The 18,900-nt window shown below is 42.0% G+C and overlaps 2 protein-coding genes across 5 annotated transcripts in view; one reads left to right on the top strand and one right to left on the bottom strand.

The window, feature by feature from the left end:
* Nucleotides 1–848: 848 nt before the first annotated feature.
* Nucleotides 849–7,351, top strand: LOC101479633 (retinoschisin). The gene is made up of 6 exons (XM_004557071.5): nt 849–940; nt 1,257–1,282; nt 1,378–1,576; nt 3,371–3,512; nt 3,598–3,793; nt 5,253–7,351. The coding sequence occupies exons 1-6, from the start codon at nt 886–888 to the stop codon at nt 5,403–5,405; spliced, it is 771 nt and encodes a 256-aa protein (XP_004557128.1). The 5' UTR covers nt 849–885; the 3' UTR covers nt 5,406–7,351.
* A 1,025-nt stretch (nt 7,352–8,376) lies between these two features.
* LOC101478602 (cyclin-dependent kinase-like 5) overlaps nt 8,377–18,900 on the bottom strand; it is a 50,046-nt gene continuing 39,522 nt past the window's right edge. For 2 of the 4 annotated variants that reach the window (XM_004557066.5, XM_004557067.6), the window contains exons 11-19: nt 18,038–18,204; nt 15,344–16,382; nt 14,819–14,920; nt 14,313–14,418; nt 11,633–11,756; nt 11,311–11,416; nt 11,013–11,135; nt 9,409–9,570; nt 8,377–8,865 (exon numbers count right to left, since the gene is read on the bottom strand). In XM_004557066.5, the coding sequence (XP_004557123.1) occupies nt 8,506–8,865; nt 9,409–9,570; nt 11,013–11,135; nt 11,311–11,416; nt 11,633–11,756; nt 14,313–14,418; nt 14,819–14,920; nt 15,344–16,382; nt 18,038–18,204 (2,289 nt within the window). In that variant the 3' untranslated portion in view covers nt 8,377–8,505. The remainder of the gene's footprint in view (nt 8,866–9,408; nt 9,571–11,012; nt 11,136–11,310; nt 11,417–11,632; nt 11,757–14,312; nt 14,419–14,818; nt 14,921–15,343; nt 16,383–18,037; nt 18,205–18,900) is intronic. The other 2 variants (XM_004557070.5, XM_004557069.5) reach the window with 2 other exon arrangements.

Below are 18,900 nucleotides of genomic sequence, written 5' to 3'. Positions count from 1 at the left end.
TTAACGTCACTGCAAAGCTTCAATATTCTAGAAATAAGACTTTTGGAACAATCAACTTGCAACATCTGCCATGGTCATCTTTTTGACCCACATTTAAACAACCAGCTTTTATAAGATTTCAGGCACCTTAGGGCAACTTGTCATGTTATAAATTACAATTATCAGCCAGATAACTGACAAAAACAAGCAGATGTGAGATTACATCCCATCTCTTCATGCTGGGATAACTCTGAATTGTAAGTAACTCTCAAACTTACAAAATTAAAATCTCCGCCTATATTTACAGTAGCCTTTTTAAACAAATTATTAAACTTGTAGGTTGTGAGTTTTATGGATGATGGCAATTGTGGGTAACTGTGATCCATCCCAGTGTAAGTCAAACATATTAAACGAATATTAAAATGTTTGTAACTATTTCTGATTTCTTTGAATTTAAAGTGATTTTTTTGTCATAGACAAACCTGCTGCTTTCAGGCCTATTTGATCATATTTGTTTGTACCCAAACTGAATACTAATTCGCTGGTACTGGTCTGTGTCTAGATATGGCTTACCTAAAGCAGCCTTTATCAGGCACAGATAAATGAAAAAGTATATTTATGATAAAAACAAATGTGTGATGTATAATAGGACCATAAATGACCTTAGTGACAAAATTAGCTTTTTCAACTGAGTGTAAAACCTCAAAGACACCACTGCCATCACGAATGATGCCCACTTTTTATTGATGAGGTGATGACATTCAGTGCAAGAGCACCTGAGGGAGGTGTCTAAGGGCCAATAAGGAGCATTAGGTAAGGCCATTGCAGGCCTGTGGATTACAGTAATCCCATCCACTTGCAGTGGGTATCATACACATCTCATTTCAGCACAGCTGAAGAGGAAAGATGGAGATGCCTGCTTGTCGAGCTGCTGTGCTTTTCCTCCTGCTTCTCTCTCAGGGTAAGTCACTGTGCAGCTGATCCTCCCTTAAAATAATCGCAACAGTTATTGTGCCTTTATGATAATGCTAATGGTCCCACAAGTTATTAAAACAGCAGTGCGTAGTACTACACAAAAATGCTGCTGCTGCAAGTGAAATTATAAAGAGGGTAAAAAGCTTTTCCTTGGTGTTTCCTTCATGCAATCCTCAGATGCAATCCAATAATTCATAAGATTGTTTGACATGGTGCTTCTTTTAGGTCATTTTCTTTTTTCTTACACATTTTATTCTATCATCTGCTCTTACGTTTCATGCTTCTGTCAATGGGGTGTATAGCCCTTGTCACTGTTCACTCAGAGGAGGTAAGAAAGAGTCTCAAAAAGGTCTAAAATGTGGTTTAAAAGTCTTAAACTCTGAGAGCAAACTCTCGATTCATTCCACCCTGTGTGATCTCCAGGAGAAGGAGGAGGAGGTCATCCAGGACCTGGACCTGCAGGAGGAGGACCAGGAGGTGATCGAAACCTGGAGCACAAAAGCGAAAGCCTGCACCTGTGACTGCGAATCTGCACGCATCCCTGCTGTCATTCCACCTGTTCCCCCGACCTCACTGCCAACACCGCCACCATCTCAAAGTCACCTGCTGAACTGCATGCCAGGTGAGGACTCCACCTGTGTAGTCCTCTGTCTGTTTCACTTATACTCATGCTGGATGCCCTTTTTTAGGTTTTAAAAAGTGATTAATGGGTTCCCCTTTATACAAAGGACACTAACTTGCAGGAGAAAGTCACGCATGTGAAGATGAATGGTGGGCAGAGTTGTGTCCTGTGGATCTTTATTTAACATCTGTGATGGATCAAACAGCTGATGGAGGCTGGCTGTGTCCTCATGTGCTTTCATGCTGCAGCAGTGCACAATCACCTCTCTGATCTTGCAGTTTTTCAGCCTGTAAGATGAAAGAGGCTTGCACTGAAGGTTAAGAAATGAACAGCTGTGAGGAAGAAGCTTGCACAGGCAAATGCTTTTCAGATAATCTCATTACCTGTGCTGGAATGTGACGAACAGATTAGGGAGCCCAAATAGGCCATGACCTTCACCTATGATACCAGCAAAGGAAGCACACATCAGAAAATGCCCCGATCATCTTCTTCTACCTCATCATGCAAGAGTTCTGATTAGCAAAGTTGGACTATTACACGAGGAAAAGCTGGAAGAGGATACTTTGCTGCGTTCTTAATGTCTTTAAAATGGAATAAACATTTCATTTCAGGCAGCTCTTCTATCACTTCTATCATCCGCTTTTCTGACAGCTTCAAACCAATCCAGTCAGGGGTGAGAGGGAGTAATTTTCATCTGAAGTAACTGATATATTTTTTATTACCTGAAGTCAATTTATCATCATGGAAAAAAGAAAGTAAACCCTGTTTCACTTCTTTGGTTTAACCAACCGGGAAAACCATCTGGTCCTTACCTGGTCTTAAACATTGGGTAAATAATGCATCAGAAGAAGGACGACACATGACATATTCCACCGTGTCATTATTTATTGTGAAACTGCAGAAGCATTATGCAGCAATGACTTGAAATTATTGTTTTCCATATGACTTTATCATTCTGTCATATCACTGCGGAGGGATTTTGTCGCACGCTTCTTCACAGCATTCCTTGAGTTCATTGAGGTTAAGGTGAAAAGCATTAAAGTGAGGCTGAGGTCTGGATTTTGACTCGGCCTTGGCAGCACCTTGATTCCTTGATAGAGATGCTGCTGGGCTTTAATCATTGCCCTGCCTCATGACCCAGTCTTGCGCAAGTTTTAACTGCGGGGCACGTGGCCTCACATCTGCCCCTAGAATATTTTGATATACGGAAGAGCTCACGGTCGACTCAATGACTGCAAGGTGTCCTGGTCCTGTGGCTGCAAAACAAGTCCATTTCATCACCTCTCCACAACAGTGCTGACAGCTGGTGTGAGATCTTTGTGCTGATTTGGTTTTCTGCAAATATGCAGTTGTTGTTTTTTGACAATGTTAATCCAATATTTTGATATTTCGTATTTCTAACATTTTCTACTTTTTTTTTTTTTTTTTTGTTATTTGATGAGCTTAGCACAACAGTAATTTTGTTGTGCTTGCACAATGTCAGTAAGGTTGTTGGTACCTGTTGCTCACTGCTCGTCTAAGCAAAAGGCATATAGTATAGCATCATGACCACCCCATACAGAACATAACATAGTGTAGTTGCTACCATGTGAACGTGTAATGTTTGTGCTCAGTTAAATCTACCCTGTGCTCTGCTTCAAAACATCAAATGGCATTAAGTCATTTTTAACACAAAAACGAACCAATCGCTGCATCCCAGCTCATTGGAAGTGTTTAGAAAGTTTACTAAGTGTTTATTTTCAGGAATTCATACAATTTAATGCCACAGTAACCTGGAAATGTTTCCTTTCACAGAATGTCCGTACCACAGACCGCTGGGATTTGAATCTGGATCTGTGACCTCAGACCAAATCAGCTGCTCCAGTCAGGACCAGTACACCGGCTGGTACTCCTCCTGGATCCCGAACAAGGCTCGCCTTAACAACCAGGGCTTTGGGTGAGTCAAGGCCACCCAGTCTCCAGTTCGTGTCACACAGCGCACCCCAGATAAACAAATAACTGGGAATGTGAATCTTTGTTAGGTGCGCATGGCTGTCCAAATTCAACGATCAGTACCAGTGGATCCAGATCGACCTGAAGGAGGTGAGCGTGGTGTCGGGTGTCCTCACCCAGGGCCGCTGCGACGCTGATGAGTGGATCACTAAATACAGCATCCAGTACCGCACTTTAGAAACTCTTAACTGGATCTACTACAAAGACCAGACTGGAAATAACAGGGTAGGTACACTAAACAGGAGTCACATATGAAAGCGTCATAATAACTGAGTCCTGTGGCCTTTTTTACCATTTAAATTACCCCCAAAATTTCCACTTTCATTTACTTCAGCATTATTTCTTTGTAATTTGGAAAAACTGAGATCTGTTATTGGGATTACCGTGGCTCAGGGGGTTGGGAAGCTCATCTGTAACCGGAAGGTTGCTGGTTCGATCCCTGGGCTCTCTGTCCTGGTCATTGTGTCCTTGGGCAAGACACTTCACCTACCGCCTACTGGTGTTGGCCAGAGGGGCCGATGGCGCGATATGGCAGCCTCTTCCATGAATAGTGGAATTGTAAAGCGCTTTGGGTGCCTTGAAAAGCGCTATATAAATGCAATCCATCATTATTATTAAATTGCAGTAATCTCAGGGTTTATATGTGCAGTTAAACATCTTTACATTGACAGAGAAGGGCATTTCATCTGTCCACCTCACTTATAAAATCTTAAATAACACTGCCCCTAGCTATTTAACAGAACTTATTCATTTGTATAATCCTATAAAAGCATTAAGATCTTCTAACCAGATGCTCTTAATGCAACCTAAGTCTAGGTTGAAAACCAGAGGCGATCGTGCCTTTGCTATTGCAGCTCCTAGACTGTGGAACAACCTCCCTTTTGCCATTCGCTCTTCTGAGACTGTTCAGTCTTTTAAATCTCGTTTAAAGACCCATCTTTTTACTCTGGCTTTGATGTAAGATAGTTTGATTATCATTTGGTTGGTTTCTATGTTTGTCTCGTCTTGCGTTGTGTTTGTCTTATTTTTATTTTTATTTTATGATCAAAACTGTTGTTTTTAAATGTGCTATATAAATTTATTTTGATTTGATTTATGCTCGAAGTGAGCCGCATAAAGCTCACAATATAAAATGAGTTTGAAATCTCTGGCCTACACCAATCAGTACACACTAAAGTGTTTAAATATATCCAACTAAGAGGCTGTTATATTGTAATTTTATGTGGACCTATTATGCTTTTCTGCTATATATATGGTACTGCTTTAAGTCCTCGTGAATGATTTAGTAGTTCACCACACATAGCTGCTGCCGAGTTTATTTGGCTTGGCTTTCTAAGCTGTCAAAAATATAGGATACTAATATGGTCACATCATGCACATAGCTGTGCAAATCAAAGCTTCTGGTTAATGATGAGAAGCTAATCAGAGTAAAGTTGAGTCAAAGGGAGCTAAAATTGTTTGATTCATATAGTAGATGAACTGAGTGTTTGCACCGTTAATATAAATAAGGATTACAGTACTTTGAACTGTGAAATCATGCAAAGCTATTCAAAGAATAAAACTATGGAGGTGGAAGTAATCATAGAAGGTCCTCTTCATGAGCCTTTTCTGATTATTGTGTGTGTAAATGATACAAAATGAGCACTCTGGATGTTTAAATGCTGTGTACTTTCTTTTTGTTTAGGTCTTCTACGGAAACTCCGATCGCTCTTCCACGGTACAAAACCTGCTGCGCCCGCCTATTGTGGCTCGTTATATACGCCTGCTGCCGCTGGGCTGGCACACCCGCATTGCCATGAGGATGGAGCTGCTGATGTGCATGAACAAATGCACCTGAAGTGTTTCTTACCTCACTGACCATCATTCCCCTGCCAACCCTGTCACTTGCCAAAAGGGGAATATTTGTCTAACACTGTAAGATCCTTTGATACAAGTCTAGTCTGTCCCCATTTGGTGAGGCTCACAGTTCTCTGGGCAGGTGGACATCTCTGGTGTCCTCTGATGGATTATTTGTCTGTATTAAAGTTTCCAAAAGCGCATTGTGCTGTTACGTAAACACCAAACTGTTCCAGATCAAATTGAAATTTGTTACCTTCAATAAAGCAGTTATTAACTGCGTCAGGAAATAAAAAAGCTTCTACATGTTCAGAGTCAAATCAAACGGGCTTGTTTTATTTGAGATTTACTGTTACATATGTAAACATGAATAATCTAAAATTGTTAAGCATTCATCTGGGAGTTTATGCTGTCATGTAAATGCTCTGTTGGGAAAAAAAAAGCAGATAAACACTGACTATGCTACTAATTTGTGTCTGTAATAAAAGCACAAACTTAATACTTGATTTCATTTAAACAGTTGATAAACATCCTCTGTTATAAATATTACCAAACAAGTAGTCACACATCAGTATTAATATAATACACGGTGCTCCTTCAGCGAAACAATAATCCAAAGAGAGAAACGTATCGTGTCAAGTACAGAGTGTGCACAGTCCTTACAGATGCACCACACACAATACGACACGGTCATGTCTGGGCTCAGCGCGTTACAGCAGGAGCCGGCGGGGGCCCCCCCCTCCCTCGTCTTTCAATATTCACACACTGCGCACACGAACATGAAAGTGAGGAAGAATTTACAGAGCAATATTGCTGAGCCACGTAGTCTCTTCAAAGTGCAACATTAAAAAGGTTAGGATTTATTTCTGCCAAGCTACTCTCATGGCACTTTATTTCCAACAGAAAAACAACGTTACAGTACAGATTCTGCCCCCCGCTGCCTTTCCATTTTAAGATTTCTCCAAAGCATATCCCAAGTGGTTCAGTGTGTGCAAACAGTTAAAAATACAGCAGTACAGTGATTCCCAACCAGGGCGAGGATGCTGCAGCTGAAAGAAATACTACAGCTGTGGAAAGAAATGGGCGAACGGTTAATGTTAAAGGAAAGCCGACCTCAGTCAGAAAACAGGTGGGCGATGGTGAAATGGCTAAAGAAAGAAAAGGCCAGAGTACATCGATAATTGGCTGGGATAAGCATATTTTAGCTTCAATTAAAAAAGAGAAGAAGAAAAGAAACTGTTGCAAAAAAATAAAAATTATAACGGCTGATGACGTTCAACTAACAGCTGGAACGGCTAATAGTGGAATAACGGTTGAAAACAGAGAAATAGATAAATGTGAAAAATAGTTCAGCTTAAAGTATTTAATAAATGGGAAAATAGCAGCTGGAAAACATTAAACTAGCTGAAAAAGCTGGAGCTTTTAAATGGATGGTTAGGTGGAAGTAATTAAAATAATGGATAAATAGTTGAAACAGCTAAGTGTAAACTCAAAACAAAATTATTATTTACCCTCAATAAACATGAAGTAATAATTTGGAGTAAAATGCAGCTGAAATTAACAAAATCAAAGGTTTAATTACTCATATAATTGATATTTAAGGAAAATGTGCTTGGTAGAAAAACTGAATGTATACAAATCAAGTAAATGGACGTATGAATGGCCAAACATCTGGTCAGTCAGTCAGTCTGGCTAAAAGGGTTACTAAAAGAGATGCTGTTCCATTACCCTAATACTGACAGTTTAAGTGTATTAAACAAAGAAAACTTGTAATATCCACTTTTAAATATTGTAATGTGTGGAGTTAAATAGCTAACAGGTGGAGGAGTGGTGCTTGGGTTATTTTCACAGGCTGGGAGTCATTGTACCACATACACCCAGAATGGCTTATCTGTTCCTCTAACTGCTGTTACCTTCTAAAAAATAAAGAAATCTACATTTACAGCAGTTAAACTTTAAATGGGGTTTTTTTTGGGTGCATTTCTACATGTTTTTAACTGGTCAAACAAGCAGAACCACTTGGAAGTAAAAAAAAATAATAATAATCAAACAACAGAGTCTTTATTGAATCCTGTAGTTTTCAGAGAAAAGCCACTTCCTTTGTTATCAGCTGCAGATGTTTGTTGACGTTTGCTCAAAGCATTGCAGAACATTTGAACACGTTATAATTCATCCGTAAGGGCACGTTAACGCTCCTGCATCTCCTTTGTATAGATACACATTTGTTTTAAACTGTGAGGTTTGCTCTATTTGCGTAACATTGGTTTATATTATGCAAATGGTCATTTACACATACAGTGCATGGAAAAGTCTAAATGTGCCTGACAATCTCAGTCAGAAAACAGGAAATGCAGTGCTTCGATATCTCCCACAGAGGGCGATGTAGGTTAGGCTTTCTGTTAGTTGATGGCACCGTAGTTTCTAAAATGGCTGCACTTAAGACGTAAAACCTAAAATCTTTCCAGAAAAAAGAAAGAAGGAAAAGAGCAATAAAACGTAAGCTTTTAGATTGTCAATTGCAGCTCAGAGAAACTGCACAGGTTATAGCTAGATTTCAACACGGCTGCACTGGCTCGCAGTTGCACATTTGAGCGTCTGTAACCAGTCTGACAGAGCACATCCATAGGCAAGACAGCTTGGACACAGAATTACAATCCTGGACGAGATGAACACGAGATACTGACATTACCAATCTCTATTGTAACAACTGATAAAACTGCATTTGCTTCGAATGCCTTAGATTAGTCTTAAATAATACTACGCAGTAAAATGTACTATATTTCTATATTTAATAGAAACAAAAATACTTACACTTAAAATCTACACTTTATCTATCCATTTATATATATATACACTGAATTTGTAATATATTTACTTTATAATACAAATTATAATCAGAATTACATAGGTATTAATATAAAGTCTATCAAACATGGAAGCTTTAAAAAAATCTGGACGTAAAAAGGCTTTTGGCCTGTTTGCAAGCAGTGTTTGAACTGATGGTTTGGTGTGTTTGTGTGTGTGTGTGGAGCAGGTGTTACAGGAGGGAGGTGGTAACAGAGGAGTCTGACACACGCGTGAGAGCAGTGGGGCGCTGGAGATCACAGAGCTGTCTCTTTCAGGTCGTTGAGATTTGGCATACGAGATCTGGACGGGCGTCCGAAGCCGTGCCCGTTCTGGCCTCCTTTGATGCTCATTTGCTCCGGGTAGGGGTTGCCCTCGGGGCGGCCCAGGGCGGACGTGTGCCAGCCCGAATCCAGCTGTCCGGGCAGCGGGTACGCTGACTGTCGGGCCTTGAGCTGGGGCGTGCTGACCCCTGAGTGACCCCGGCTCTCGGTGAAACCGCCTTGAGCAGAGGATGAGTTAGGCAGCGGCTGGTAGCGCATGTCAGAAGATGCGGTCTGGTTGGACGATGAGGAGGAAAGGTGCAGGAGCTTGCGCAGCGACTTCAGCGGTTGGCTCTGAAAGACACGACAGAACACAAAATATCAGAGGAAAGAAAAATTGCGCTCACGACAGGTTTAATCCCGTCGATGACGGACGATCAGTCCAGTCAGACAGTCTCTTATGATTACTGCAGGGAAGGGATTAAGGTGTGTCTTTGCTTTTATTAAACACCAACATCTGAGTCACAGTTTATTTGATTACTAAATCATCCTGGACAGACAGGAAAATTGGTAAAATATAAAAGTCTACAACTTATTTGGCTCAGTTACAGTTCAGTTCTTGAAACATTTATACAAAATTTCAATCTTTAGGAGCGAAAAAGAGCATTTTTTCTAGAAGAAATTATCACCCTTTGTGTTCGCCATCTGTTTTTTCTCTCCCTGACATCTTGGTTAGCAGGTGATGCTGATTTGCATTGATTAGATCTTCTAGACGAGGATACCTGCTCTTATTTCTATTTGGCGCTCTCCTCGGGAAGAGCGTATGTAACGAAACGCAGCTCATGAATAAATGTTTAGATCAAGCACTTCACAACAGCGCACGAGGAGAACTCTCACCGAAGAGTGTGAATCGGACAGTTTCTCAGGCGGCCAGTCCTTGTCCCTGTCTCGGTCTTGGTCCCGGTCTCTGCTCTTGTCACGTGACCTGTGGCGGTTGCTCTGGTGACTTGAAGACCTGGAGGACTTTTGGATGACCGTATCCACGCCTTCACTGGAAACCTGTGACACAGAGCACGGAGGTATAATTTACTCATCCAATCACATTTCACACTCATGACTAGGACAGCAGTGCACAATGTTTAGGGCAACATAAAACACTCACATAATCTGCTAAACTGTTTTTATTTATGAAGTTAATTTATATTGTTTCCAACTGGCCTAAGCACTCATTTCTAACAGTTTTTTCTACTTCTGGTTCTGCATGATGTCAGAGAGAATAGGCAATCCCTGCACCTTCTGTTTTTGAGTAGCAGCCAATCAGTAGAAAGGTACCTGAGAGGAAAAGAGAGCTAAAATTGTGCTTTTTAGACAGCTAATCAACTTAAATAAGGATTATTTTGAACTGTGAGTCATGCAAAAGCTACTCTATCAGAGTCTGAGCTGGAAATGAGCGTCTTCAGTAAACAGATTTCTGTGTTTCATGTTACCCTTTACATGCGCTCATTCATCACAGACATAAATGTGAAGTTACATCTGATAACCTGCGTTGTTACTTATTGATCTCCAGTGCAGTGAAGAAGAAATAAAAAGAAAACGGACAAAAAACATGCATCAGAAGCCAAACCCCAATGTGTTTGCTGATCTGAGGAAGAGAAGAGAACACTCCACTCGTTTCTGATAAATAAAAGATGTTTTCTGAGCGTAATTCAAACGCAGTTCAAATGATATCCTCTTCATGCAGTAAATGCCGTTTTCCACCGACTCCGAGTCTGACTGCCTGATTCCTCCTCCTGGCCAGATTGCATTTATTTGTGCTCTGTCATCAGCATGTAACCCCCCCTTCCCGAATCTGAGCAAACTGTCACTTATAAATAGAAACGCAAAGGGAAGAAAGAGCCTCAAACACCTGTTTCATGCTGAACCACCACTGCCACAGAGCTGGCAGCTAGTTTAACACGCCAAAATGTGGTCGCTTTTATATTAAGCAAGTACCATCGTAGCTCCACCATCACTTTGTGATCTTTGCTCTGTAATAAAGTCACGGGTTTAGGTGCACATAGAGAAATTGATCAAATGCCTCTGCATGATGCCGGTAAGCAGTAAAGCTTTGTGAAAACAAGCACGCAAACTCCTGAAACCGTGTGTGCTCAGCTAAAGCCTGAGCGCTCTCGTCCATCCTCAGCTCATAAGCAGAGACATGCTGTTAGGGCCATGGCTGAAATCACTGGCGAGTGATCAGAAGCACAAAAATGACCCGTCAGATCCATCCTTTTAAACCGATTGCAGTCAAGTGCATGCTTTTCTTCAAAGTGGGAGCTTTTTTTTTCTCGAATAGATGGATCCAGCTGGTTTATTGATTCATTCACTCAACTCACCACCAGGAAAACCAGGCTTAAAAATCACACATTAAAACAGTGTTGACCAATGCTGTTAAAGCATGCAATGTTAGATGGGTGACACAGAGGCAGGAGGTGAGTAGGATAGTGTAAAACAGCATGTACCATGGGAGAGGACACTACAGGGAGGACTCTCACAGAGGAACTATGCTTTATGTTATTCTTTGGGCTAAACAGAGGGAAAAGACATTTCTTGATGACAGGAGGCCTTCCATCAGGGACTTCCATCTGTAATTACAGAGGCACATGACTGGTGGTAGAGGTAAACATGATGCACATGACAACAACAACAACAATAAATGGTTTTATATTTCTGTAAAGGTGCCGATGAGGCTCATAGATGGGAAAACACTGCATCCACATGTGGGCGTAAGTCCTCAGACGTACTTCACACACAACATACCATCTGAGATTTCTTCTTTTTCTTCTTTATTGCTCTGAAGAAACCCTGCTTCTCCTTTTCTTTGGAAGGCTCAGAGGCACTCAAGACTACAGTATCTGGGCCAGTCCTGAAATAAAAACAAAGAGTAATGAGCGTGATGTCTCGGCTAAAAAGTTTTAACTCCCAGTAAGAATTTCTGTTAAAAATGCCACGTCATGTGACCGGTGTGAAATTAAATCTGACGGTATACTGTTCTGACAGCGCCACAGACAGCGAAGAGAATAAACGCTGCTGTTCTTTTGGTGTGAAACTATTTTCGGTTGTGGTTAGAAGATATAATTACCAGGGGTCAAACGCCGGCTGTCGTTTGGAGTGATTCGCCAAACTGCCGCCGTCGCCAGACAAGCCCGAGCCCCGACTCTGACCCCGGCTGTCGTGGAAGGAATTGTCTGGCCGGGGAGACGGGACTGTTCAACAAACACAACAAATGGGTTAATTTACGTCCAATATACAGAGAAATAAACACATAAACACAGGTCATTAGATGTCATAATTCTAGCTCTGACCCAAACATATATCTAAAGTTTAGGCGGGTAATACAAATAAATTAAGATTAAAACATAACTCGAGATTTCCAAAGATACACAACAAAAAACAGGGAATATAATTTAAAAAAGCTTCAAGTAAATAGAAATTTATACCATAACTAACAGTGCTGTAGACTTTAACAGCTGTGACATGTTGGCTTGGCTGCAACATGCCGTGTAAACATCGGAAATTGATTGGCACACGCAAAAGACCTCAGCGAACTGAAAATGTAACAGACTGCAATTGTATCAAACTTGTGCATTTCGCTAATGCGATCGATGGTGTTCTGTTTCGATTAGATGTTTTACTTTTCTCTCTTTTGACCTTCCTCTTCCTTTCAATAAAAGCAACCCAATTTTCTTCGGGGCCAACCTTCGGGATCAATAAAGTTTATTGAATTGAATTGAATTGAAAGCGTTCCTCAAGATTTTTCTCCAAGTACGACTTGACACACCAGTGCAAACAACAATGGCGCCCACAAAGGCTCCTGTGCAGTTCCATAAGTTAGACTTTAAAGCAAATTCATACACTAAAGTAATCGTGTGTCAAACTCAAAGTTTTAAACATTGGCCGCCCCCAAAAATGCTAAAGAAGCGAATATAAAAATACCCTAATGGAGTTTTTGCGTCCCTCGTATTATGGAAATGGACTAATGCCAAACAATGCACAAATTTCCATATGGTTTAACTCATTTTCAGCAAACCAGATCTTATTCCATTTTAATGCTAATGCACAGGTGTAGCATCTTGAATGAGTTACGTGTGTAGAGCAGCAACGGTTAGCAACAACTATGGCGAAGTCCTGTTCAGACCACAGACTGTATAAATGTGAAGCAAAGAAGTGCTTATTATTGCATCCTTTCTGCTTGTAAAAAGAAGTTTGGCCGTACTGAAGTCTATGAGGAAAAAACAGCCCTTTGGATCTTTACTGCGCTTGGTCTAAATTCCATTTTTGTCTAATACAAAATAATTTTGCAAGTCATGGTCCCTTTTAGGAGGATTAAGCCGGGTAACATTACCAGGAGGGCAATAACGCTCAGCTTAAGGCTTCGCAAAGGGACGCTCTTCAATTTTCAGTGGAAGATTCTGCAGTGCCCAAAGGCAACCACATTCAGAAACACGCTTGAAGAGTCTGCATCACACTTTTGTCCCCAACAATCACAAAATCATCCCAAAGCTGAAGTGACTCCCTGAGATATCTAAAGGAGAGCGTCCAGTTGACCGTAGCGGTGGTACATGCAGTCTTTGCTAGCTCACGGTGTGCTCACCACCTACTACATTTCGCCCTGTTTGGCTCACTGTAATTTCACCTTCTTCCTCAAGATTATACTCCAGTTGAAATGTCACTATTGTGATACAATGGAGCCAGTCCTCATGTCTGAATAGCCACACATGGCTTGGTCTTAAAATAGCTGCTGCCTCAAGGACACTACTTTAAAGAGGAAGTTGAACACATTAGCATCAGATGTTCTTTCCATTATAGCATACTGTGCACTCCAAAACAGTGGCAAGCACATCTTTTAATAAGTTATCTCAGTCAGTCTGCGTTACTGTCAAAACTCTTAAGCCTGCTTTCAGCAGCTTCCTGACATATTGTAATTAGGTTTGAGTAAAAAGTTCCAGGACGGGCTTAAAAGAATGAAACACGATTCCTTTTGATCAGTCTCCTGTTGATCATCCTCTTGTGCACCACTGGATCATTTTCAGTGCTGCTATTATTTTTTAGATCTCTGTCTCCTTGTACTTCTGCAGTGTGTGCTGAATCTCCTCCAACATGTCAAAACTGTGATCCTTTAACTTGATTTTAATTTTTGGAAAGTGGACAAAACCACAGCGAGGCAAATCTGGTGGAAATGGCTGCAAACTGCTTAGCTGTTGCTGGAAACCCAGCTCTCATCGCCAGCGGTTATCTTGTGAAATTCCAGTCGGTTTGAAACACAAGTTTTATGCTCTCTTCTCAAGTTTGAGGTGTGTGGTGAAATAGCCGAGTGCACAGTGGAAGCGGTAAGAACAGAACTTCCAGAGAGTGGGCTAAAAATAGCAGCTGTCTGGACATGCCCGCGAAGATGACCTCGAACTGGAGATCAGCCAAATTTAATTTAGGTAAGGCTTTTGATTTTGAACGGGCCCACTGCCCGACCGTTTTAATCAACTGCTATGAAATCTACAGACATTAGAGGATGAAGATCACCGAGTCTGGTGATAAGATGGCTATTTTTAGTTTTGAGTGAAACAGCTGTATTTCTCTCTAACTTAGTGTAGACATCTCAAGAATCTGCAATAATATAATAATTCTCTATATACAAGCAGCTGATCAGTGATTAGTAAAAAATAATATTCCCTCTAGTGATGTGTCTGGAGTTAATCTTCCCCCCTTACTGCAGCAATGAAAGCGAGAAAGCCACAGCCATAAATATCACTCCTGATTAAACCAACCTCTGTAGAAGCTGCCCACCCGCCTTGGCATGGATTCGCTGTAGATGTTGCGGTTCTCTTTGGAAGAACCCCCATCTTCTGTTTGCTGGTCATGATATAAGCCAACCTGAGTCACAACAGAGAAACTTATGACATAAAATCTCCGAGGCTGCCTGCTTTGCATGCCTCTCTGTCTGAAACAATACCTTTATTTACCTGAAGGGACAGAAAAATAAGGTGGGGGCGTATTGATTTATGATTGGCCGTTATAATAAAACATCTGTGCGGGCTATAAATGTAGCCCAGAACTGAAATGCGATGCGATGACGAGCTCGACTGCGCTACCATAAGAAGTCACATTAGAGGGAAGCAAAGCACACAGAGAAAATGAAGAGGCATCTGATGCAGGAGAGACAGAGAAAAAAGAGAAAGAGAGAGCAGTTCATGACAGCAGTATCCACCCACATCCGCGCGCTCGGAAGACTGGATGTGGGTGGGGAATGGTGGGTGCAGGCAGAATGTCGGACCTCGCTTTTTTTCCGCTGTGTGTGAAAAGATGCGGTGTTGTCCCTTGTGGAGTCCCTTATTGGAGGTCTGCTGTGGGTGACCTCAGTGGGTGCCTGTTCGTTCTGTTAATGGAGACATGATGAAGCATGAAGTGAGCTCAGCATTGCAGCACATACAAATACACACACGGTATATATATACTATATGTGTGTATACAGTATATATAAATATACGGGTAGCATGATTCACTGCATGTCCTAAAAAGAAAGCCACACTCTTAGCACCTCAAATGTTCACAGATGAAGCTGCAGCTATGCTAATCCTGCCTTTCCAATTCATTATAAACCTGGGACACAAGATCTGGCTGAGAACCTAAACACACACCATGTTTTCAGACGCCACCAGAATAAGTCCTGGCTGCGTCACTGGACAAACTGAGACTGAGGCAGAGCCGTCCAACAAAACCTGGTGTAGGCATTTGTTATGATTACATCCTGAAGGCTTTCCCTAAAGCTGGAGAGTTTTGATGTGGGCTGAGGACTGACCCTGCTCATGTCTTCTTCTCTGGAGGAGCCCCCAGAGTGGCGAGGCAGTGTGCGGTGCTGCAGCTGTGGGGACAGGAGCTGGAGGCTGCTGGCTCTGGTGGGTATTCCCTGCCCGACCAACAGTCCCTCGTCTCCCCCGTGCGTCCTCTGGTGATCCCTCCGTACGTACATGGAGTGGCGGTGTGGCCTCTGCTGGGAGGAGAAGGGGCTGGTGTATCCCTGACCATAAGACAGAGGGTCATGTGGGGCAGAGAGAGAATGGGAATGGCTCCTTTCGCTCTCCCCGGGATCCAGGGAGTCTGGTGACTTGGACTCCTCTGAAGTTTTATGGCGGGTGGAGGAGCGCCTGTAGGAGGAGTCCAGAGTGTTGCTCTCTCTCTCTGAGCGCATGCTTCCTCGGCCACCTGTGCCAGGTCCCAGCCTCTCCACTCGGCGGGCCGCTGGGCTGCCCGGAGCTGTGAGGTCGAGGCAGCTGGAAGGAAAATAGCGAGACGTGGGTTCATCTGCATAAAGATGCACATCATTTAAGTTCCCCACTGACTTGGCATCGCTAAGCGTGCCATAGCTCTTGGACAAGTTCAGGTAGGCAAACTTAGAGGAGGATGGCGTGGAGCTGTGGGACTCCATGTAGTTGTGTCGGCTGTGTTTGTCCCCTGTCTGAAGCGTGTTGGTCTTCCCTTCTACAAAAGAGTGGCGGTTCTGCTGTGAGCGGAAGTTGGATTTGAGGTACTTCGCCCCTGGGCCATCTGACACCTTAGACCCCAAGTTCATCTCAAAGTCGCCCTTGGACTTGGTCTCACCGGGGCTGAGCAGATGAGGCAGGTTGCTGCTAGCCAGGTCCATGCTGCAGGCGGTGGAGTGGTTGAAGATCTGCGGCTGGTAGTTCTTAGGATGCAGTGTGGGGCTGAGGTTGATGGCTGCAGACATGTTGCCGTTGAGAAAACTGTCGTTGTTGGGGTGGAGGTCTTCATGTCGGGGTAAGCTGGAGCACTCTCTGCTGCTGGAGCGGTGGCTTCCTGAGCTCTTTCCCCCATGGCTCCTAAGGAAAAGCAGAGACAAAAACATGTAATAATGAACTCAGTGGCAGCAAAGGTACCACTTACTGCATTTAATAAGGAAAGGTGTTCCACAGGGATCAATTGCAAGACCCCTGTTCTTCCCAATACATATGAATGACATGAAACCTGCAGTTTATTATGAGCTTTTTTCTGTGTGTCGATGATACAGTGTCGTTGACACAGTGGATTTTTTAGTAAAGTAGAGTGGATGTTAACCCTTTAAAGCTGGTCGGAGCGGGCACGCTCCGTTTTGCGTAACTTTTTTAAAATCCCGGTAGCACTGCAACCACGTAAGCTAGCGCAATAATTTTTTTTGCATATGAAACCGGAGGAGTTGTACCTACATCTCATGCCATCAGCTTGTCCTAGGTTACAGTTTCCGTCCACATATGGCTTTGCAAAAACTGCATAAAAAACACTTGCAGCAACAAAAACATAATATTCCAAAAACATGCTTTGCAAATCCGACCAGCTGTTTGTAACACTTCCTACTCGATCAGCGCGAACTATCGCATGTCCGCCATGACCTGCCCGAAACCGGAAGTGACGTCATTTTGCGGAAATGTAGTTTTGTACCATCAGGGCCTTATGAGCCTATACTGGTGTTTTTAAAAGTTATGTTTGACTTTATGACTTTCTGTGTCGTTTCTGGGATGCTTAGGACTCATATTGCACTGCTGGAAATAGTTTATTTTGATGCATATGCTGCTTTTTTGCAAATTTGCATTATAATATTTATTTTCATTTTTCCTGCAGTATATAAAAATTGGTGTATTTCAAAAATAAAACTATGAAGACACTTAAAATAAATTTCCTGTGGTGGGAAACTATTTTGTGCAACTTTTTGTATTTACAGTTTTGAGGGATAAGCCTCTTAAATTTCTCTAACTAGAAATATATGTTAAAAAAAACAAAAACGATTTTCAAATATTTTGTAGTTTATTGCACTTTTTTGCAATTTATGTAATTACTATGCACTTAATGCAGACATATTATTAAAATTTGGGCTATAATGGTTGTATTGATGTATATCAACTTAAAATGCTCCCAAAAATGGCTCTACAGCATGTAAAAATATAATATAAGCTCTGGCGGACTTGGTTCTATGGTAGGTCTTAAAGGGTTAAGTATATAGCTAAAAGAGTCTCACTTGATGCTGTCACATTATATTGTCACTCAGTGACTATCATGGCAATAGAAATTTTAAAAACATCAGCTATTCATTTTTATTTATTGGATGAGGTTTGGTGTAAGTGCAGGGTGATGAAAGAATATGAGTAGCATAAAGTACATCAAAACCTCCCAAAAGACTAGATATAAAAATCTTAATTCACTGTTGTCTTGGTAATATGAACAGCAAAGAAAAATGAAGTGAAGAAAAGTTTCCAAAAACAAGGTCTTTATTTCAATATGTAAATAGCGTTAGTTAAAATTTAGGAAACAAAAGTGCACTGAGATGCAGAATAATTACAGACTAAACCAGACAGACAATATATGAATTATCCTGAAATATTCTGTCAAATGTTGCTGGATGGTGGCTGCTGATTAAAAACATCTGGCAGCATTTGTTCATGAAACGACCCATTAATACATCTACACTGGCAAGCTTTCCCCAAATATAGTGCTCACTGCTGACCTGCTGGGGGTAGTGTTGTCTCCGTGGTGAGGTTTTCTCTTAGAGGAGCGTACAGGTGTGGGTGTGGGTGGCCCAGGCCGCTCCACCATCCGCAGGGTCTGGAAGGCGTGGTGGTTCAGGCTCTGCTCTGTGAGAAAGCGCTCGGTGGGGTTCAGGAGCAGCATGTTCTAAACCACAAACCACACAGATGGAGCCCGTGAGCGCTGAAGACACCCCGAACATGCAGACCTCTCAAACAAACCGAAACAGTCGTGCTACTATGAATCATCGCCATTATCATAAAAGTCAAGCTGCTGCCGCATTTAATTGTGTCTCACAGTCACCAAACGAGCCAAACAATGATGTGAAATGTGATTTGTGACATTTGCTTTTTCTTACCCAAATAATGTGTTTAATAGTCTCTCTGAACTCACTTTAATGTATGAACAAACTCAAACTGAAATCTGGATGCAGCTTTGTTTTTGAATAACACAAATATACAGTGGAAGCTACATTTTGGGTCAACATCAGAAGCTCTTTGGTAGCCGTGCAGCTCAGCGTTAACGATTAGCAAACAAACGTTATTAAATTGTATCTGAACTCAACACAAAAAAGCCCGATTAGTTCTTAGAGAGACGCCTGTCCTTGCTTAAGTCAGTCCTGAGATGGCATCATCATCATCATGTTAGCGGTGAGTCATTATCTGCTGGGAAAAGCGCAAGAGCACAAGCACAGCCTACATTCTTGACATGGAGCTCCTGTTTACAGTGTAGACACAGCAATAACAGCAGTGGAACCAGGATATGAGCTGAGAGATGCTGAAGCAGGGAGGAGGCACCGTGCAGTCACGACGTAAACACCGTGATAATGATGCAACTATCAGA

This window comes from Maylandia zebra, linkage group LG23 (assembly GCF_041146795.1).
Source record: "Maylandia zebra isolate NMK-2024a linkage group LG23, Mzebra_GT3a, whole genome shotgun sequence".
Classification (NCBI taxonomy): Eukaryota; Metazoa; Chordata; class Actinopteri; order Cichliformes; family Cichlidae; genus Maylandia; species Maylandia zebra.
The sequence above is the reverse complement of the archived record's forward strand: the minus strand, read 5'-3'. Positions and strand labels throughout refer to the sequence as shown.